The sequence below is a fragment of the Odontomachus brunneus genome, unplaced genomic scaffold, assembly GCF_010583005.1.
Source record: "Odontomachus brunneus isolate Ranch 3 - 2012 unplaced genomic scaffold, Obru_v1 Obru_scaffold_069, whole genome shotgun sequence".
Lineage (NCBI taxonomy): Eukaryota > Metazoa > Arthropoda > Insecta > Hymenoptera > Formicidae > Odontomachus > Odontomachus brunneus.
This window is the reverse complement of record NW_022639519.1, coordinates 923,926-946,225: the sequence shown is the minus strand read 5'-3', so window position 1 is coordinate 946,225 and position 22,300 is coordinate 923,926. Positions and strand designations below refer to the sequence as shown.

The 22,300-nt window shown below is 46.2% G+C and overlaps 1 protein-coding gene across 9 annotated transcripts in view; it reads left to right on the top strand.

Moving 5' to 3' along the window:
* Positions 1-18,735, top strand: part of LOC116846802 (calmodulin-binding transcription activator 2) — an 80,098-nt gene extending 61,363 nt beyond the window's left edge. For 6 of the 9 annotated variants that reach the window (XM_032821103.1, XM_032821100.1, XM_032821102.1 and 3 more), the window contains 11 exons: positions 1,798-1,986; positions 2,391-2,801; positions 3,348-4,160; positions 4,492-4,827; positions 4,941-5,188; positions 5,334-5,533; positions 5,837-5,944; positions 6,976-7,133; positions 7,435-7,937; positions 10,177-10,332; positions 11,684-18,735. In XM_032821103.1, coding sequence (XP_032676994.1) covers positions 1,798-1,986; positions 2,391-2,801; positions 3,348-4,160; positions 4,492-4,827; positions 4,941-5,188; positions 5,334-5,533; positions 5,837-5,944; positions 6,976-7,133; positions 7,435-7,937; positions 10,177-10,332; positions 11,684-11,822 — 3,261 coding nt within the window. In that variant the 3' untranslated portion in view covers positions 11,823-18,735. Of the gene's footprint in view, positions 1-1,797; positions 1,987-2,390; positions 2,802-3,347; positions 4,161-4,491; positions 4,828-4,940; positions 5,189-5,333; positions 5,534-5,836; positions 5,945-6,975; positions 7,134-7,434; positions 7,938-10,176; positions 10,333-10,505; positions 10,531-11,683 lie in introns of all 9 variants that reach the window. The other 3 variants (XM_032821098.1, XM_032821097.1, XM_032821099.1) reach the window with 3 other exon arrangements.
* The last annotated feature ends 3,565 nt before the right edge of the window (positions 18,736-22,300 follow it).

The following is a 22,300-nucleotide window of genomic DNA, read 5'->3' as shown; positions in this document are numbered from 1 at the left end:
GAGAGAGAGAGAGAGAGAGAGAGAGAGAGAGAGAGAGGGAGGGTGGGAGGGAGGGAGAGAAAGAGAGCGCGCGCGATACATATTCCGGCTGATATGCATATTTAGTAGTGTTCCATAATTTTCTCGTAGATGTGCGCGGGGCACTCTGCCAAATCAGCAAAATTGAATCGGAAGAGAATTTTTAGGCGAAGCGCTTTATTACGTTATTATATTTAGGTTCGTCGAGGTGGCGTACGCTTCGCGGACGTTTCATGTAGATTTTCGACGGTGGAGGGCAAACCCAGCTTGATTAGAATATCGTGGGAATTGCGTTTATTATGCTCTCTCTCTCTCTCTCTCTCTCTCTCTCTCTCTCTCTCTCTCTTTCTCTACTCTATACTCCCGTTCTCTCTTTTTCGTCGATAATAGTAATGTTTAACAAACGGCCACGGCCGTTGCGCCATGACACACGACATTTCCCGAGTGTCGCTTTTAATTTGATTTAATTGCGCCCATGCGATAGTCTCATTTTCAGCAATTAGGGGGCGCGCGCTAACGCGCGTCAGAGAGAACATGGCGACCGCCACGTTGCGAGCTTGCGAGTAGTAAGCTGTAAACTGCAGCGACGCGATTTAGTCCCCTTTCCCCTCCGTTATCGTGCTAATTACTGTTTTACATAGCGAGAATAATTGCGCGGCCGCGTTCGCCGCCCGATTACTCGCTCGCGTTCCTTCGGAATTTCACTAATCGCTCCGCGTTCAATTGTGGCTAAAAGCCGCGCTTGTCGTCGTAGTCGTCGCAGCTCGTTATCGAATCTCCCCGGATCGAGGAATAGCGGATCGGCCGCGTGCATCAACTTCTATCATTGCACGTTAGGTCGCGTGTCGCCACCCTCGGCCACCCCCTGCCGTCGCGTCGCGGGTGTTACATTTTTTTCTCACCCGCGTGAGTGCGCACTCGTGCGCGCGCGTGGAAGCTGCTTTCTTCTTTTATGTCCTCAGGAGTAGCCTGAATTCTGCCGATAAGCATCGCATGTCGTACATAGGGGATATTTCTAGAAGCGAATTTTGCATTTTTATTTACTGATTATGCGCATCGTGCGGGCCGGTTAAGTGCCGATTGTTGCGTGCCGTATTGTTGGCACGCCGGATGAGGGTGCGGCAGAGGGAGGGTATCGCAGACGGGATATCGTGATACGCGACATCGAAAGCCCTCGTGGTAATTGCATTTTTTTAACATAAAGAGCCGCCGTCACTTGCTCCGCCGTTTAATGCCGCGGCGTTGTACCGTTCGCTGAAAATCGCGCTGGGAGAAAGCGGTTCCTCACGCGGCGAAAATCAATAATGAGCCGTAATAACGGCGCTGTGTTATTGTTAGCGGCGCATGAATGCGAGCGTATGTTGGAGCGGACGTGTGTGTATTTCGCATGTCTTATGGCGGTCTACACGCCACGCGGGCTGAGATATCCGACGACCCGAAGACAGTCTCTCCATTTTTCATACGCCGACGCGTATGTGCCTCCGTTGAATTATTCATTATGTTAAGTGTACCCACTTGATCTTCCAGCTGAAAGGTCGAGAGAACCTCTCCAGGACGGAGATACTCCGTCCGGGATCTCGCGAGCGTAAGGATGATTAATCGATTCGCCCTCACGATCTGTTGATTACGACGAGCGCGCGCTGAATTAATAAAGATCGCGAAATCTTTCGCCCTCCATAAAATCTTTTTGCATTTTGAACACGTTCACACGAAGATCACTCTTGCTCCTCTCGATCGCGAGCGATTCACTCTTATCTTTCTTCTTTCTTTGATTCGCAGGAAATCGCCGCGATCCTGATCAGTTTTCAGAGGCACGCCGAATGGCAGAGTCGGGAGGTTAAAGTGCGACCACGAAGTGGTTCGATGTTACTGTACTCGAGAAAGAAGGTACGTTACCGGCGGGACGGTTACTGCTGGAAGAAGAGAAAAGATGGAAAGACTACACGGGAGGATCACATGAAATTGAAGGTAATTTCAAGCCTCTAATGCTGAAAAGTATACAAAATAATTATCAGTTTGGGAAGATATCAGAATCCTTTATGCTAAAAAGAAAGATTCTTCAAAATTTATTTCTGGGATTTAGAGTTCATTTCTGCGGAATAAAGTCTATTTCTGTGAGACACACAAACAGAATTTTTGTAAATAAACTTCATATCCCATTAATAAAGTTTCATGTATTTTTTGCTTATTGTATCTTCGAGTTGAGAATTTTCGTGATCCATATTGCACCAAATTAGAAAAATTGTCGCTTGACAATATATTGATGTAATATAATAATTTATGATGATATTAATAATTTATGGCATAATAAAACGTAATAATGATTCTATAATAATAAAGAAATAATAACAATACCTGGTATTCGACCGCAGGTTCAGGGAGTCGAGTGCATCTATGGCTGTTATGTGCACTCGGCGATCCTGCCGACGTTTCATCGCCGGTGTTACTGGCTACTGCAGAACCCGGACGTTGTCCTTGTCCACTATCTGAACGTTCCTTATCCGGACGGCGATGCGAAGCTGGCTGCCCTGCCGCCATGTCTCGCATTGCCGCCAGACAAGAAGGAGTGGACGCGGGACGAATTGGCGTCGCAATTAAGGCCCATGTTCCTCGGCGGGGATGACGACCCGAACAATCCTCATCTCACGCAGCATTCGAGCCATCCCGTCGACATGATAGTCTCTCAATTGCTCGACAGGCAGAGGGCATCCTCCACCTCCTCTACCAGCAACACTCAGCTCGCACCTAGGAGACTCACGCCCGACAATCAGGTTCAAACCGTAGTTCGTACCAAAATGTTATTTATACGCAATATTTTAGACCTCGTGGATATGTCCGTTACGATAACTTCGAAATCTTTTATTACCGGGAATTTCTCATAATTTTGTTTAAGATGAACACAAAGAAATAAATTCCAACAGCAGAGTATTTTATTAATTTTCATGTCATTAGATGTTATCTCCTCGATTAATTCCTCGATTAGTTAGCGAGTAATCTTTTTTCTTTTTTATAACGAGGCCTTTAAAAAAATATATTTTATATTGCGTATAAATGATAACGAAGATTCTGTAACACATTTTTGTTTGTGTGGAATAAAATTATGAATTTTATATTATATGGATAAACGAAATTTATTTTCATTTGGAGCTTGCAAAAGTTCGTCGGATTTCTAGTCATATTTCTTTTATAAATAGTAAACTGAATACTAAGCAGTATGCGTCATGTTATTCTGATTTCGTGTTCGTAAAGTAACTCATGTTCGGAGCTAATGAAATGATACGCAATTCAACGAATTTCTGCGTTATATGCATTTATCTTTTCTCGAACAGGTCTCTTCGACAACGGGAGGTCAGCAACCGTCGACGACAGCCGCTCCCGCTCCCCGCGTGTACTCAAGACATTCCCATTCCACTCAGAGTCAACAGCCGGCTCCTCTAGTTTTAAGTTTACAACAAATTCAAGGCGGAGGTGGTCTTCTGATACTCAACAGTCAACCATATCATCATCAACAGCATCAACAGCAGCAGCAGCAACAGCAGCAGCAACAGCAGCCGCAGCAGCAGCAGCAGCAACCACAGCAACAGTCGCCGCAGCAGCCGCCGCAACCGCAGCAACACCAACAGCAGCAGCAGCAGCAGCAGCAGCAACAGCAGAGTCAGCAGGTGGATATGCAACAGGTTGCGGAGCAACAAATCGTGCCGCAGACAAGCGTCGACAGGGAACAGCAGACACAGCAGGAGATCGACGCGCAGGAGAACATGGAGAGGTCGGCCGTGCAGCCTCTGCCGATTGGCGGTTCCGGCTCCGAGGTCACTGATTTCGCGGAAACGCTGGATCTCAGCCAGGAGGACATCCAGAGGACACTCTCGGCCAATATGGTGCCGCCGTCGCCGTCGCCCTCGCCAGCGGACAACAGCATGATCAATCCGATGGACTTTATCGACTCGTCGGACGACGTGCTGGTCAACCTGGACGCGTTTGACGTGTTTGGTGACCTGCCGGAGCTGCACGACTTCGAGGCCGATCAGACGAAACACGAGGAGCGGGGTGGTCCCGAGAACGAAGTCGGATGTCATCCTGGTACAACCGTCCATATTGCAGAATATAGTCCCGAGTGGAGTTACACCGAAGGCGGTGTAAAAGTGAGTAGATGCACTTGAAATTAATAACACTGCCGCGAATCCGATATTACAAATTTTGCAAGATTGATTAAATATATGCAAATAAGAACTGCAATCCGGCTCTTATTGTCTGTTGATTGGTCCAGTTTGTTTAATAATACTTCTTAGTATAGAGAAAGAACTGCAGTATTTAATTGATGCTTGAATAGGCCGTGTCAGATTCCAAATTGAATCCAAGTGATATGAAATCTTCATACTTGAGCGACTGAATTATCGGACACGGCGTGAGATGATACTCGCAGCGTTGCTGAGGATTGTCCTCGACTACAATTCTGGCTCCGTGGTGTTGCAGGTATTAGTCGCCGGTCCATGGACCGGTGGTAGCGGTTCCCAATCGTATTCGGTACTTTTCGACGCGGAACCAGTCGAAGCGTGCCTCGTGCAGCCGGGTGTGCTGCGTTGCCGATGTCCTGCGCACGCACCGGGGATAGCGTCCCTTCAAGTGGCTTGCGACGGTTTCGTCGTGTCCGATAGCGTTGCCTTCGAATACCGTAGAGCGCCGACGAGCGAACCCAGCCCAGAGAAGGCCCTGCTGGACCGTCTTGCGGATGTCGAGGCGCGTCTGCAAGGGCCAGGTCCGCCGTCTCCCGCGGCTCATCTGGAAGAGCGACTGGTTGCTTATTGCCAGGTACCGCGATCGTCCCACTCCAAGATCGACTTTGGAAACGGGATACCCGCGATGCGGCTATTGCAATTCACTATAAGCTCACGACTGACAGTTGCGCTCGGTGAACATTCCAGGATGCTGTTGTCCGTCCTTGGCGAGCTGGAGCGGAACCTCTTCAATCCGGCGGGCCTACTCTCTTGCACCTGGCAGCCGGATTGGGATACTCCAGGTTAGCCTGCGCACTTCTTCACTGGAGAGCGGAAAATCCTAGTAGCGTTTTGGACGCCGAGGTCGATGCTCTTAGGCAAGATAGCGCCGGCCTCACGCCGCTCGCTTGGGCTTGCGCGGCGGGACACGCCGACACCGCCAGGATTCTTTACAGGTCAGCTCACGGGGAGAGCCCACGAGCGTTCACCCATCCCCCGAGCGCTCTCGATCAATCTCGCGATTGTTTTTGGCGAAATAGTATCCGTCGTTAAAGCGACTACTTCTAACCGGCACTCGTCATCGTGCTGTTGCCTTCGCAGATGGAACGCGATGGCGCTTCGCGTGAGGGACTGTCAGAACAGAACGGCGACCGAGCTGGCCGCGGAGAACGGTCACACGGCGATCGCCGAGGAACTCAATCAGCTCGAGGCTCGCAGACAAGATGAGAGGCTTTTCTTGCGACCCGCCAGCCCTAGTCCTAGGAGACCCTCTCAAGACAGCGGCCTCGATCTGGCGTTGTGTTAGTCTCGTTTGTTATTATACTGCTCTCTCTCTTCCCCATATAGACACACGCAGACATGCACACGTACACACGTATATATATACACACACAATATTCACATTTACATACAGCTATATTATAATACTAGATATATTCGTCGTTCCTCTTGCCAATTATTATTCCTCCCAGCGCCACACATACTCTCCCCCGTCACTTGTGTGTCTAAAAAGAGCATAGAATCACAAAAAAGGCCGTAAGTCATGCGAGAGCGACAAACGCATCGGGCAATAGCATTTAAGTGGGGTTTATCGAAAAACACAGGTGGCTCGCCGCTGCTGGACAACATGGAGTTGTTGCAAGAGGATGAGTCGTCGTTAGGCCTCAGCGAACAGGGAATGGAGAGCGCTCCGACCCCTCAGGAGACCGTAGGTCCGTACCATCCTCGTTTCCTCTTCTATTTATCTGTCTGTCTGCCTGACTGTCTGTGAACTATCCGTGTAAATCTGTCTGTTCTGTCTGTGACACACTACCGATATAGGCCGGATACCGGCCTAGACGATAACCACGTAATCACGTGAGCTGCGAATTCCGTAGAGCTCCTAGATGAAGCTGCGTTCCTCGTTCGCAGAACCACATGAACATTTACACACACACACACACATATGTATACGCACACATACGCACGCATACTGATATACAGTTTTTGCACATATACACACACATACAAATACACCAATTACACGCAATACAATAATGTTCTCTTTCTCTCTATCTCTCTTTCTGTGTGCATACATGACGATCGGACTCGCTCAACGGCTCCGCTGCCTTCTCTCTAACTCTCCTCTGGACTCTTGCAGCTTGAACAGTATTGATGTTGCTTGGCCTTCGTAATCGCGTGCTGGTGTTGGATGAATATTGCTGTGTAAAATCTAAACATTCCTAGCCACCCAACATCGGTACCTACTATCGTGGGCTGTCTCGGCGGCGTTCTCGAGTGGCGACGATCTCTTTGATCTCTCTGTGTGCGCGATTGGTTTTTTTAAATGCCTCCGCTCTGTAGTGCGACTCATGGTCCAAGCGAATTCTCGCTTGAACGGAACAGTTCATGATCTGTCCAGCCGATGCCCATACGGCTGACAGATCTCACAGCATGACGAGACGACCTCCGCCAACTCAAGTAGGGTGACAGCGCGCATTCATCATCGATCGTACCTTTAGTCCGAGTGTGTCGATTCGCGAGTTGTAGGCGATCTCGGCGGTGCATAGGCGGACGAGCGCGCGCTCGAGAGTTGCTGTCGAAGCTACTTCACTTTCTCTCGACACTGAGTCATCTCGACTGCCTCGTAGACGTGTTCACGGCTTTTATAAAACCTCGGTGTTGTGATCTCGATGTGTGACTTCGGCGGCCCTGCTCCACGAGTCTTTCGAGTTTCACTAGGGTAGTGATTGCCTTTTTACAGGGGAGGAAGACGCGAGGGTGCTGACGTTGGCGGAGCAGATTATAGCGGCGCTACCGGAGAGGATCAAGAGGGCGGAAGGTGATTCTCCGTCTTCCAGCTCGCCACCGCCTCCGACGGCGCCTCTGTCACCCTTGGAAGACGCCCTAATGGAGCAAATGGTGAGTAAGAGCGGTGTATAATGTCGGGCCACGCGAGCCAGTGGTAATGCCGATTAATCGCACGAATGTAGAAACTTCCGTCGCGCATAATACAGTTCTTGAGCGCGACGATCCCGAGGTATTGTAGGGACCCGCTTCAAATCCAGATTCCGGCATACCCGAATAATTAGGAGCAAAACTTTGTGAGCGGTTCGTCGCTCCTCTACGTCTTTCTCTCCCTCCTCGACAAACGAGAGCGCCGAAGTTTCTAAGTCCGCCGCTCACGAAAACTCAATTTACATGCTAATCGACTTGCTTATAGCCCCTCGACTCCGGAGAATTGTTCGACTCGTACCGCGACTGCAGCGGGGGAGCTGCGTCGGTTTCGGACGCCGACGCCGAGGCCAGTCCCTCGAGTCCGTCGAGCAGCTGCCTGACCCCGGACTCGCCGTCCCCGCCGCCCACCACCGCCGACTTCTGCGAGTTTCTGCAGCTGCAGCTGCAGCTGGACGGCGGCAACGGCCACAGCGGCCAGTATTACCCGGCGAACGGCTGCGGCGAGCGCAAGCTCAACGGCATGATCGGCACCGGGATCTCAGGCGCGATCACGGCGACTGGCGCGGGTAACGGCGACGGCAACGAGGCGGACCTCAGCAGGCTGACGTTGTCTGACCGTGAACAGCGAGAGCTTTATCATGCCGCTCGGATGATCCAGAAGGCGTACCGGAGCTACAAGGGTCGTCAGAGGCAGGAGGAGGCCGAGAGGCACGCCGCTGTTCTTATACAACAGTACTACCGCCGTCACAAGCAATACGCTTATCACAGGTAATTCTCGTCTTCTCGTTTGCGAGGTAATACTTCCTCTGTCGGTTTGCCGCAATCCCTTCGGTCGCTCTTGTGCTCATTTTTACTTTGTTGTTATATTACGTCATTGTATTTATTAATTTTAATTGTATCTAATGTCTAACTGTATTTAACCTCTTAGTGGTGATTTTTAAAATGACTGCGCGATTCCTCCCAGGGCGGAGGTCTTTTTTTAATAAGCATATTTAGGCCCATTTTAATAGTCTTTGCTTGAAACCTGCCTCAAGTGAGATATTCGGATTTGAATTTATAGTTAGATGCAAATATTTCGGCTGAATCGCGATTGGAAATGTTATGTTACGTATATATGTAATTCAAAGAAGAAACTTAAATGTAACTCTAAATTCACATCTGAGTATTTCACGTGGGACAAGTTTCAAGTAATAACTATTAATATGGACCTTAAATTTCTTTTTTCTTTATCGCTATTCTCTCTAAAGAGCGCTCTGAAAAATGGAATACGAAATATATTTAATTTGTATTTGCTGTGAGTTAAGAAAATACAATAATTCAAGTAAATAAAAAAAAATTTTATATTTTAGTACAAGGATTTTCCGGACATATCATTTGGGGAACTAACAAGCTATACAGTTAATCTAATCATCATAATTTTAATTAATTATAACATCATAATTATAACCATAACATAATTAAATTCTACTATAGTGTTAGTGATTACGAACCTCATATACATACTACAATACGATACTACAATTTTCGTGTTAGAGCAACCAAAAAATATAGTTAGGGCCAGAAATAATTTCAGTTAGATTCAACCCTTTCTTTTTTCTCAGTGTACTTGGCGCGATGCGTGCGAAGTAGATACGGGTCCCGTTTCCGGGTCTTTGTACGGGCACGTGTCCTACGGGGTAGTAAGCTCAAGGTTGTTAAGTATGACAGATCATTATCTCGCATCGCGGAGACATCGCCAAATTGCTTCGAACTCAGAAAGTTAAATTTCCATCGATATCCCGCCGCTGCACGGAGAGGAGCTGGTCGTCTTAATAAGCGACAATTAATAACGGGGAACAAGACGTACCATTGTGGGCCGACTTAACGACCTGACTGAATTAGACTGATGCTACCAAAGTTCGACCCGTGTACCTCTCGGGGCGAACTTTTAATTGGCATCGTAAATAATTCGGAAACTTCGCGAACTCGCTCGCCTCTACCACGGTGGCCTGAATACAGAATTAAGTTGGCATTAAATTAATACGACTTTCGCCGGGAAGACGGAGACGCCCCGCGGCGGTGGGCTCGTTTGCTTGACTGCTTGGTTCTTCGTTCCCATCGCCGAGCCATACACGCCGCGATTCCAACTTCCCGGTGTAATGCCTCCAAAATTAGTTACAATCAGCGCTCTATGCATATATGTATATATATATATATATAACGTACGTTATCATCGCGAAATCTCCGCGGAAACGCGAATCGCGAGCGAGGAGCGAACCGAGGGATCGCGGGCGCGCCGCCAATTTCAGCTGTCATCGGGTGAAGAGCGAAGGTCGAAACGTAATATCTCTTCGACGGGAATGCTTTCAATTTTATAGCGTTGTCGCGTGCGTCCCGAAACTGCGCTCGCTGCAAACTTTTTGCACAACGGCAATTATTCTATTTTGCGGCTCCAGCTTGCGAATGTCTAACGAGCTGGACTAATCCGCGTCTTGCGTACGCACGTGAGAATTTTTCGACGGGAGAATAGCGTCTTAAAAGTTACGTTGCTGTCTATCATGACTTATAAACAGTGTTATTGCGAGAAATAGGGGAGGCCGGGTCTATATGATGCCAGGGATATGTTGCTCATGTGCTTATTTTTATATTGTTTTATTTTTAGTATTTATCTTGAGGGGGACAGTGAATACAAAATCGCGAAATGGTCCTTTTAAAACATGGATACTTTGCATACACAAACAACGAGAATTTCCCGTGAAAAATTTAAGGAGAATTTACATCTTGGCAGAAAAGCAGAAAGGCAGAAGCCAATCAGAAGTAGTGGTTCTTCTACTTTTCTGTCAAGAAAAAAATGTGAAGAAAAAAACATAAATAAAGAAAACGGTGCCTGTCACACATGTTCTGACTGGCTTCTGCCTCTCTGTCTTTTACTTCTCTGCCAAGGTATGAATTCTCCTTTCACATAGTACTCTCTTCACATTAGATTTTCCTCGGGCGTCCTTCACGCCGCTGCCATCTCTCGTTGCAGGCAAGCCACGAAGGCCGCTCTGGTGATCCAGAACAACTATCGGAACTACCGTGCGCGGCCAGGCTCGGCCGGCACCAGACAGCAGGCGGTCCATCAGCAGGCAGCCCATCAGGCAGCGCGGAAGATCCAGCAATTCATGCGGCAGTCCAAGATCAAGTTAGTATCCCGGGCGCGCGTGTACGTGCTGCATTTCCTGTTGCAACGATGTGCACGCACAATTAGTTACGTAGATGAGACATACTCGTTTAGCACACGAAAGGCTTATACGTACGAAAAGAAACGACATGTAAAAGTTCTAAAGTCTCCCTCTTCTGTGTGTACTAATGCAGCTTGTCGTGGGACGATTCACGACCGGTAAGTAATGACCGTAACAGTAGTAGGGCGATTGTTTCGGCGAAACAAGTGCTCGTTTATCGTTCCTGCCTCTTCCGCCGGAGGGAATTCGCTCCGTCGCTTCCGCCGTGTTACGTGTCCCCCGACGCACTCTCTGTTTCACGGCGCACGAATTAACGAGTTACATATGTCTACACGTTATATCCCGGGATCGTGTGTTGTGTAACGTGCCTCGGCCGCACGCAGTCTGACGGTGCTTCGTGTTTACTGTTCTGAATGTCTCGTCGTCGGTATATTCAGTGTCTCTTGTACAACGATACCCGTGTTACCCGTGTCGCTTAATCTACGTAGAATCCACCGAATTCCTTGATGATCACTTTGCCGGCAACCCGCGCACGGATACGTCTAGTGAGAAAGAGCATTTGCATACGCGCGACGCGGCCAATTGCTGCACCAGCGCTCGGTTTCCACTCCTAACCGCGGCTGCTGCACTCGTATGTACTTACCATGGGGTTCCGAATCGTTCGAAGTGTCCAAGTATTCTCGCGGGAAGAATCACGACTAATTCAAACTTAAGAAACAAGGTAAAAGAATATATTCTTCTTAACTGTCAAGTGTGTTTTCCTTAGTCGTGTGCTTCAATTTAATTTCCGACACACCTGGGATTCGCGAAAGTATGTCAGGTTTGACATTTTTTTTTTTAACGTTCTGAACATATCAGTGCGGAAAGTGCTTGTCTTCCGCGGAGCGAGATGGCACCCTGAAAGATCTATTGTTGTCGTCTAAAGAATAGACTTGTTTGAGATTCTTTTCAAATTCAGACTTCAGAGAATTTCAGTGTTCAGCTAGGAGCACGTAATTCGACGTAATTAGCACGAGCTGTCCGTGGACGGGTTGGCGCAATGTGTGGATCACCAGGGAACGCTTAGATGCGTTTCAACTACTCTGTCTCATATGGTCTCGCCGGTATTATTTCATACTACCTGCCTGATCATTCGGTGTTGCCGTTACGTGTGCGCGCGCGCACGCATACACACAAACACACACACACACATATACACTTACATACGCACATACATATATACACGTGCACGCATACATCTAGACACTCGAGCGCGCGAATATGATGCGCCGTCTGCGCGTTATCGTATAATGCGTACGTTTCTTGAATCAGACTGCAGAACGCCAAGGCCGTCGCAAGCGGGAACGGGAGGCAGCCAGCGGTCACTTCGCGGGTGGCTGCTGTCCCCCAAAGCTCGCCCTCATCTAGCCCAGGGGCCAGCCTAGTAGCCGCCAACCCGGAGGTCACCTAGTAGTCGACTGCCAGTCCAACGGCACGCGGAGCGACGACGACGGTTCGCTAGTAAAATAGAGGACGACAATAGCCGCGAAGTGGTCGCGAGACGAGCAGCAGGAGAAGCGCACGGACGCGCTCCGAAACCCGGGAAGCCGTCGCTCTACCCAAAGGAGGGAGAGTATGACCTGACCTCCGCGACACCTCGGTCAGGTCGTTGGCGACAGCAGCAGCGGCAGCAGCGGCAGCAGCAACAACTACTACGGGAAAGGGTACCAGACGTACGACACGGATCACACGCTTCGTTCTCCGCGTCTCTGATTTGCGTACCCGGTTGTTGACCTACCTTTTCAAGTCTCTTATCATAGTTTCGACCTTTTGTCCCTTACAAACACACTTTCACACACACACACACGCACACCTGCACACGACAAACCTGCACTGAGCTGACACAACTCGTAGCACAACGCGGATTTCATCTTCGATCGCTCGTTTGTTCCGCTTGTACCTTATTAGTATTCGCGCGTTTCCGTACCCAGTTGATGCGAGCGATCGACGTGAGCGAACATAGAAGAATAAATGGACGGATACTAATGCGTATCTGTCAGAGGTAGGCTCAGGTCGACGACAACGCGCGCTCCAGGGCTACTCGGGTGGAGATTAACGGCGAGGCGCCAAGTCGATCGACTCGAGACACGCTTGTAGAGTACACACATACGCGCGCACAAACACTCGAAACGTACACGTACATACATACAAACACATACACGGTTTTACCCTTCCGCTTTCTACGATACATACACGATGTAAGGTAACACTTGTCGCTGCGCGAAAAGCGCGGATCCGCTTTCCCCCGGCACATACGCTATAATTCTTCGGTACATACGTACGACTCTACTTGCGACGCAGCATCGAAGTCGACGAGTCGTTGCTCGCGATACTTCACTCGCATCTCCTCGTGTGCATCGAGCTGAATCGCACAAAACAACAAGTTGTCGCTTTCGTAGGATAGGGTAGATAGGTTAGGTAGAGGGTAAGTAGGGGTAGGCTCGGATAGCTCGCGGGTAGATTCGTCGCCCGGCGAATTTCGCAGTTCCGTAGAAAGATCTCTCTTAACAACCGAACTATTTCTTCGGCACGGGGCTCTTCGTAGGTTTAGGCGTATTTCTTCTACGGTGGCACCGGTCGACAGGTTCGATTTTTCTCTTTTTTTTTTCTTTCCTCACTTTCGCTTTCCCTTTCCATACAAAGAACGTCGAGACTGATTGTGCGTTTGTGCGAATCGTGCTCCGAATCGTGCTCGCGATTACATCCATATCGCGATGAGCGAAATCGACGAAGTTCCCGACGCGTGTTTCGTTGCGAATCCAATCCTCGAAACAACGACAATCAGTCGAGGCTCTCTTTGACCTAGGAATCTCGTTGACCCGTGTCATCGCCATTCTACCGATCGCATCGAGACACAGTTTTGCCCATTTTCCCATGCAAGGGGAGTGTATTCGTGTACAACAACTGTGTTTGTTCTACATTTGTTTCTCCGACGAGTGTGGCACTTATTGATTACACGTACACGTACACGTACACCACGTAATCTCACTTGCGTAGGATACACAACCGATATAAGCTTTCCATTCTTCCTTATACGATAACACGTTCGTCGTATTTCGCTGCCGAGTTCGACGCAGTCGATCCAGACTGTAGGAACGTCCACGTCGACGGAACGTTCTCGTCTCCGGGAAGAACGAAGGCTGCTTATCTCGAGTTTACGCGCGAATCCGAGCTTGAACGTTCACCGGACATGTTGCGTACTTCACGTGTCCGAAGTTTCACGGAGTTAGTCAGTAGTTTCGCTGACGTCGATTCGCGCTGAGTTTAAGGGATGAACGCGCGAATTCGGAGAGCGAAATACGTGAGATCGAAGACTCCGAGAGAGCTGGCGCTGGTTCACGTTTCGTAATAAACAGATCGGGATGGGAAGGACGTGCGAGAGAAGACGAGGATCCGAGCGCTCGGCACGAATCGGGACGCGAGATTAGACTTGGTAATTCTCGAGATTAGCTTCTGATTTCCGATCGGTATTATTGTCCACGTCCATTTTTTATATTTTTTTACAAGAGGCGTGCGTTAGGGATTAAATTTAAGTAATTCGCGCGAAAGCTGGACGCGCGCTCCTATTGTTCAGCGCGGGAGGAGGAAAGAATGAGAAAGAATGAGAGAGAGAGAGAGGGAGGGGGAGAAAAAGTAGAGGAAAAGAAAGGCCAGAGAGCACTGACTTATAACGCAGCGTCGTGAATCTATTTGTACATACGTCTTTAAGTACGAAACGTACGGAAGTTCATAACGTAGCGAAAACGTGCGCGGGAATTCGTTTCGCTCCAGCAAAAACCGGAAAAGGCGAGAAAGGGACTACACATCGATCTTGGAGGATCTCAGAGTAAGAGCGAGCGGAGAGAAGAGTAGAAAGAGGTGGAGGGAAGGGCGAGGAAATGAGAGTAGCGGAAGACGGTTGCTGTGCGCGAACGAGGTAGCTAATAGAAAAGAGAAAGAACGGTGGAGGGACGAGTATATATCGAGAGCCCCCGACGGGAGGAAACAAAAGAGGGGATAAACGACAAAAAGAAAAAAAAAATCAGAGAGAAATAATAAAAGAAACAAGCCCTTCGTCCAAAGGGCGCAACTTCATCCACGGGCTGTGCTAGTCACAGTATAATCAACTTCGTAGAGTTACTTCTAGAACGTAAGACTAGTCGATTACACATTGTTACAAAAAACTACCTACCGTTTCTCTCTCCGATAGGGGATTTTTTTAAAGATTCTCTAGCGTAAAAGAATAAAAAAAAGAAGAAGAAGAAAAAGGTAATTTAGCGGTTAATTAAGGGCGTAGTTGATTGTGGACGCGCGCGATCTCGCGCGATGCGGCGCGCGCGCGCGCGGCGGCAAGCCGCGGTTGTCCCGCGTTCAAGTTCTGATCGGGGGAGGACAAACGTCTATTGTGATAAATTAATGGTGATCCAAGAAAGTATTTCCGCGCAATGGGACAAGGGGAAACTAATGAGAGTGAGAGAAAGAGAGAGAGAGAGAGAGAGAGAGAGAGAGAGAGAGTGTGAGGAACTGTGAGAAAGAGGAAACACTGAGTCTCCGACCTAGGGAGGCGGAAAGACGGACAGACGGACGGACAAGTAGATAGGTAGGTAGATAGACAGACAAATTCGAGCTAATGGCGAATTGAGATTACGCCGTGCGAGAGCTATCGGAGGGGTGAGGGGATTATACGCGGTCATCGCGCGATAGTGCGACGTCGAGGGTGAATTCGTAGGTCGCATCGCCGTATCTCTTCAGGAGAAACGGAGATTCAGTCTATATCGACCATCTTACCTCTCCGGAGTAGTTTTCGCAGAGACAGCAGGTTGTGTAAGAGAGGGAGAGAGAGAGAGAGAGAGAGACTTGGAAGTGAGGTATAATAACGGAGCGCGAGGTGGTGGGATATTACTACAATATATTGTACACACGAGTCAATTCCAACGAGCATTTTCAATGCCATTATAAGCTTAAAGAGTTATTAGTTATTAAATGAGGCAAGACGCGCGCGGGAAGGGTGAAAGGTGAAGAGAACTAAGAGGAGAGAGTGAAAGAGAGAGAAAGAAAGAGGAGAAGGAGGAGAAGGAGGAGAGTAAAACAAATTCTTACACTCTTTTAATCATTGTTAATTAATTAAATAATCACGATCCTATCGAATACTTAAAATGAGTAAATAATAATTATTATATACACAAAACTATTATTATATTCATATTTTTGCTTATTACATACTTAAGAATCTAATTAAACGAGGGCTAGCGATTAATAAACGTAGCGAGAACGAGAGACGTGTGGGACGATGCGACCGAGTACGACGAGTAGAGCGAGATCTCGAATTGTGGAGGTGAGAAAGAGAGAGAGGGTAAACTTTCATCAAACGGTCGGGCTTGTAAAATGCTCGCGATCGTGCGTGGCAATCTGGTCTCGAATTTTACACAAAGGTAAAAGAAAAAAAAAAAGATTTCTGACGACACACGGCGCGCGCGAGCGCGGTCTCGGCGACGGACGGGGAGGGATACGCTGTCGCTTTTCCCGGGGTTACAGAAGGACAAAAAAGTCGGATACAAATATTTTTCACCCGCAGAACGGCGGACAGAAACCGGCCGACACCGCGCAAACGCGAAATCACGCCGTTGTTTCATGTAATCGCACGATTCCACCACGTACACGCGGCAACAAGCTAGACGAGGTGTGTTTGTGCACAAAGAGGGTGAAGAGTTTGCGGGAGCGATAGATAGAAACTGACTGAAAGGTAGAAAGAGAGAAGGAGAGAATGGGGGGTGGAAGGAGAATGGGGGAGAAGTCAGATTGCTGAAAAAAAAAATCTTACTTAAAAAGACATCGCTAGGGTAGGCGCTTCGAGGATACATAAACTTTAAAAAGTCATTTAATACAAATTATTCTCAAAATATAAAAGAAGTTTAATAAGTAAAAGGAGAAAAAAGATTTTTAAATCTACGTAAGAAAGCCAAGAAGTCAAAGACGACTAGATGATAGGAGCCGCATGGCCTAATTGCTGCCACTTTAATTAATTAAATAATTAATTATAACTTTATTATACAATTATAATCTCGATGACACACACACACACACACCCATACACAGATGGCAAATAAAAAAGAAACTCCGTTACACGTTCACACCACATATACAGACACCACACATATATATACACATATACACACACACTATGTCATACCACTTTTCAAACTACTCTCTAGATGCAGAGACGAATCAGTAGGGTATATAATAGCGGACTATTAAGCAAGAGATAAAATCAGAAAAAAAAAGAAAAAAAGAACAGAACTAATTTCTCTCCTAAGTCCGGGAACGATTGAGAATTCGCGCTAAGAAGAAGAAAAAAAAATAGAGATTCAAATATTTCCAATTGTCCAGTCTCCAGAATCACACGAGACACGCGCGCGCGAGAGGAAGATCGCGCGAGGTGTCCCGTGGTTCTCGTAGTCGCGAGCCCGCCCGGTTATTCCGCCTCGTTGCCGTTCCGCTCCAAAAGCGTTTCGCGAATCGTACCCCGCGTGTAGTCAAGGGGACGGTGCGAATCGGAAATATCGCGATTTGAGAGAGAGAGGAGGAAAAAAAAGATAAATCGCGAACGTGAAAGCCCACGCGATCGTCGGCGCGGAACGCCTCCGTCGCGGCTCGAACGTCGTTCCGGCTCTATATATCTCGCAGAAACCTTTCCGTATATTTTTTACAAAATAAAGAGAAGAGGGAGAAGACGAAGGAGCGGAGGGAGAATCAGAGGAAGCGCAAAACTTCGCCGGCACGGTCACATCCGGAGCTTCTGTCGCGGTCCGCGCGCTTGGGGTGCACGACTCGCGGGCGCGCGATCGCGCGGACACGCGACGCCTGGCGCGTCGCGCGCGTCACGATGTCGAAAGGGTCGAAACGATCGGATCGGTGCCTATCACGTTTGTACAGACACGGAGACGACATACACGAATACACACAGACACACCACAGAGAGACAGACAGATGCATTGAACACGAAATCACACGAATTCAGAGAAGCCACGAAGCCACGGGAACACAGAGGGATACAGAATTACAAAGACGGGGGATACACAGGGGGTAGTTTACATATAATGGACAATTATATAGACCAGTTCTATAGACACGTGGTGGAAGCTACATAGATGCACATATGCTAACAGAGTCACACAGAGGACACGAAGATGCGAAATGACACAATCACGAGAAATCACAGAGACAAGCAGTACAGGGATCGCGGAAATCCAAAACAAACACATATGCACACACATACAAATCCATACGCATACACATATACACACATTGTTCCTTCGTCGCGACGATCACTTCGTACCTGCTTGCTGCCTGCCTGGTCCGTGCTACACACGACGCTACTACTAGTCTCGCGTGGCGGCGTTCACACTCTTACCCCCCTCCCCCCTCCACAGACATACACATAGAACACAGACACCGCCTTTTAATTCCGCTCGATGATAATAACGTCCAAAGCATATCGCGCGTACTTTCGTTGTGATAATCGGACGCACGACGGCGGCGGCTCTTCGCGCCGTCGCCGTCGCGAAGATCATTTCTCCGCTTCGTGGACGCGTGTCGGTAAATAATATACGCTGATGATTTTTGCCATTTGTTGTTCGGTCCCGTCGCCGGTTTTTTCGCGGATGGGAAAGAGAGCGTGATTCTCTCGCGAATAGAGAGAGAACGTTCATGATGATGATGATGATGATAATGATGATGATGATGATGACGATGATGATAATGATGATGATGATGGTTTCGACGGCTATTTCGACATCAATCCGCTCTCGACGTTTCCGCGTTCCAGAATCCAGCCCGGCCCCATGAGGATCTCAATCCTCCTTGCCAACGTAATCGCCGCGGAACGGCGAGGGTGGGATGGCAATCCCCGAGGGGGATCGAAATCGGCCGCCGGGGCGGTTTTTGGAACAAGGGCTGCGTGTTAGATGCGGCACGTACGCGCTAGATTTTAGTGGAAACGAATAAACGGTAAAGGCTCCATCTCTTGTAATATTTTTATTATCGCAAGCGTAATATTATAAATATATATAAATATATATATAAATATATATATGATTAAATTATATATATATTAAATAAAGGGATTACGCGCGCGCCACTGTTTATTATTTATTGACTAACGTTCGACTAATATTGTAAATAATAACGAAAATATTTTATCTATATTTCCGATCCGGGGGCGCCGGGCGGGGGCGGCGTATTATCTCTTGTCCGCCCTCGCGGCGGCCAACACGGTCGCCGTTTCGCCCGCCTCTCTATTGTTACACCATTTCATCATTGCATTTAATAAATTATATATTTATTGACTCACTCACCTTTTCACTTGCCCTGTGACCACAAATCTCGTTCACCTGCTTGCTTCTTTCACCGACCCTCCTGAAAATCCTAATAACGTGCGCGACTTTCGACAAATCTTGGGCGTTTGAGCAGTCTTCTTTTCACAGATAATTTATAGAAACCGGAAAGAACAGGAAGTTGTTGCTTTTCATGATTACAAGTTCTTCAACAAGTGATAAAGAACGATTATCGCGCAATGGTTCAGATTAATCTTTTAGTACGGAAAAAATGAAACTTTTAATTTTTCATTTAAAATATCTCCATTTATTTCTATTATTGTAGAAATTTCAACGTATTGTAAATTACGAAACTGTAGGGATAACATTAATCTACAATGCTATACATTGTAAGATGATTTTGTTTCTATTCTCGAGTATTGAGACACTCTAATCGACAATCCATTTCATTAACCGTCACTGGATGCTATGTACATAAGCTGTTATTTGTTTATGAGCGTATTGAAGTGGCGGAATTGCAATTAGGTAATTGTCTAACATAATGTTCCTAACTTTGGAAATTTCATAACTTGATAAAAACAAAATGTAAAGCTTGCAGATATTGAAATCATTTAATCAGTAATTATCAAAAAATTCACGTTGTAAAAATAAAGTGTGTATGCGCGCGATTTATCTAATTATAATACTATGGTTCTTTTAGCAAGATCCTTCAGTGGAGCGTTTAATATTATTGTCGATACAAATATAAGAATTTAAAGAAAGCAGGAACGTTTGCTGAACTCGAAAGAATGTATTTACGCAAAGGAAAACGTCAATGAGAATTTACTGGAAAAAACTCTCATCAAGTTATATGATATACTTATTACTTGATTATATATTTTAATTACTAACATTTAACGTTATGTTTTAATAGTTACAGAACGAAATGGATGATAAAAAATAGCGTGAGTAAATATTTCCAATCGTTTCGTACTGGAAAGCACAAACTGGACCGTCGCGTCGGAATAAATACCGAGCAGTCGGGTTATCAAATATCGTTTACTTGAACTACTTGATCGGCGCCCGGCAGCTATTTCCCCGGGAATAATTGACAGACTCTGATTGATCTGGGACGGAACGCTTGTTACGGTTTGACCCGAGACGCCAGGTGTACATTGTAGAGTCGTCTAACCGGACTGGAACACGGGGGACTAATACGATTACGCAAGTTGAGGAATATCCGTGCAAATAATGATCTTAGGATACGACGACGGCGGCGGAGTTGGCCGCGGTGCTTCTATTGATGCCGGAGAGATGCCGAACTTCCAGTCCCGACTGCTCATCAGCCGGAGTGCCGAACTAGGATTTCACGAACCGCTAAAGTTTAACGATCGTATTCATGGCACGGGGAGACAGTCGTCCCGTTTTATCGTACTATTGTCGTTATTTAACATGCGCATTGCCAGGAGAAATCCACTCGTCGACTTCCTTCCGCAACAGTTTATTTAAAGCATACAAACGGTACAAACTTTACTTGCGTTGTCGCTTTGAGTACAAATTAAATTAAATCGCTCGGATATATCGTGCGCGTACGAGGGAGGGGGAGAGAGAAAGAGAGAGAAAGAGAGAGAGAAAGATAAAGGAATAGAGATGAGATGAATGTCCAGGTGGTTGAGGGAGATGAAAATACAAACATGGTCATGTATTTTATTCGAAACTGCCGAGCGGAGAATCGACCGGTGTCCAAGATCTCTTTCGGGAATTCTGGCCGCTCGCTGCGCAAGCGAACAGCTTGATTCTCGCATTACAGCGTTCTCGCTCGTCGATACGATCGCTGTTTTGTATTTTCGAGTTATTTTTCTTTATTACTACCTATTTCATTCATTTGGATATTCCTTTCATCACGTATCGCGCGTCGCGCACCGAATATTCGAGCGCGATCTTCGTCGGAGTGATGCGCGTCTAATGAGCAAGTCGCGGGAAAAACTTACAAGTTAATCGTCGCAAGTGTCCCGATTTGAGTAGGTTTCAGATATGTTATAGAACAGCAAAAAATAATTGGGTCATATTTTTTTATATATGCTTATCTCGACGTTTAGGTGGTTGAAACTCGAAAATAACAGATTTCTTCATTTTTGGGGAATATTTTCTAAACTATAACATACATAAAAAAATTATTAGAGGAAAGTTAAACGGTATTTGATGCTTTTTATAATGATATATTTAGATTTTTTTTTAAATATCAAGTTTTATAATTTACTCCCTATTCTTTATTATAATTTTTGCAAATTTATGATAAAATCGACCAAACATCATATTATATATAAGTAAATTTGGTTTTTTGCTTTTTAAGTTTTGTTTCTATAAAATTTTTGAGTTGCAAAAATTATGGGGGTGGGGGTAAGTTGTAAAATTTGATATTTTTAGAAAATCTGAATACACCATGATAAAGAGCATCAAATACCATAATTTTGTTCTAATCATTTTATTTATATATTTCATAGTTTAGAAAATATTTTCTAAAAATAAAAATTCTGTTATTTTCGAGGTGTGGTCTCAACTTCTGAACGTCGAAATAGCACATATAAAAAAACATAATTTAATTATTCTATTATGCTGTTCTGCAACATATCCGAAACCAATCCAAATCGGTGAGGGATATTTGCGACGGTTTACTTGTTAGCGTATTTCAATCAATCATTCTTCAATCTTGTCATCAACCGTTCCGTAGGGGTGCGCAGTCTACTCTATAAGTCTATGCGGAAAGAGTAGGGGCGGATCTCTATATATGTCGGGTCTCGAAGCGGAAGCGTCGAGACTGGCTTACCTGAGGAAATGTCGCGCGGAAGAAAATAATATTCTTCGCTTAATTAATTACCTTGACCTTGTGGTGATGATTAACGGGAGGCTGAAGGGAGAGAAATGTATGAGTAAGCGAAAATCAAATTTGAACCTCGAATCGTTGGCGCGCTTTGCGGTAGATCCAGCCCTACACTGAGAAAAAAATGTTTGGTACTTGTAACTATAACCACATAAAGAAATAATTACTATAAATTATGGTTGCGAGAATCATTCTTTTTAATTAAATTCTACTATAATGTTAGTGATAATAACCTCATATGCATGTTATTTTGCTACCATTTTACCATAAAAAGTATGTTTGGGGGAGCCAAAAGTAATTATAATTTTAGATCAACTAATTTTTTTTCTCTCACAAGGAAGTTGCGGAACTGTCCCCCTCCGATTTTGATGCGCTTTGGATATGTTGTAGAGCATCAAAAAGTAGTCGACACGTATTTTTTTTATCGGCCATATATTGAGTTTAGGGGTTGAAACAGCCCCTTGAAAAAAAATTACTTTTCCATTTTTATTGAATATTTCCTAAAATATAAGGTATATGAAAAAATATTTCCTACAAAAGTTGTACAGTATTTAACGCTTTTTGAAACAATATATTAAATTTTTTCAAAAACATCAAATTTTTGAACCCCCCCCTATTCATTACCTTTGCAAAATTTGTAAGTTTTTGTAAGGACAAAAATTGTACAGCATTTTATACCAAATCGATCCATATATAATATTATAAGGTGGTCTCGAT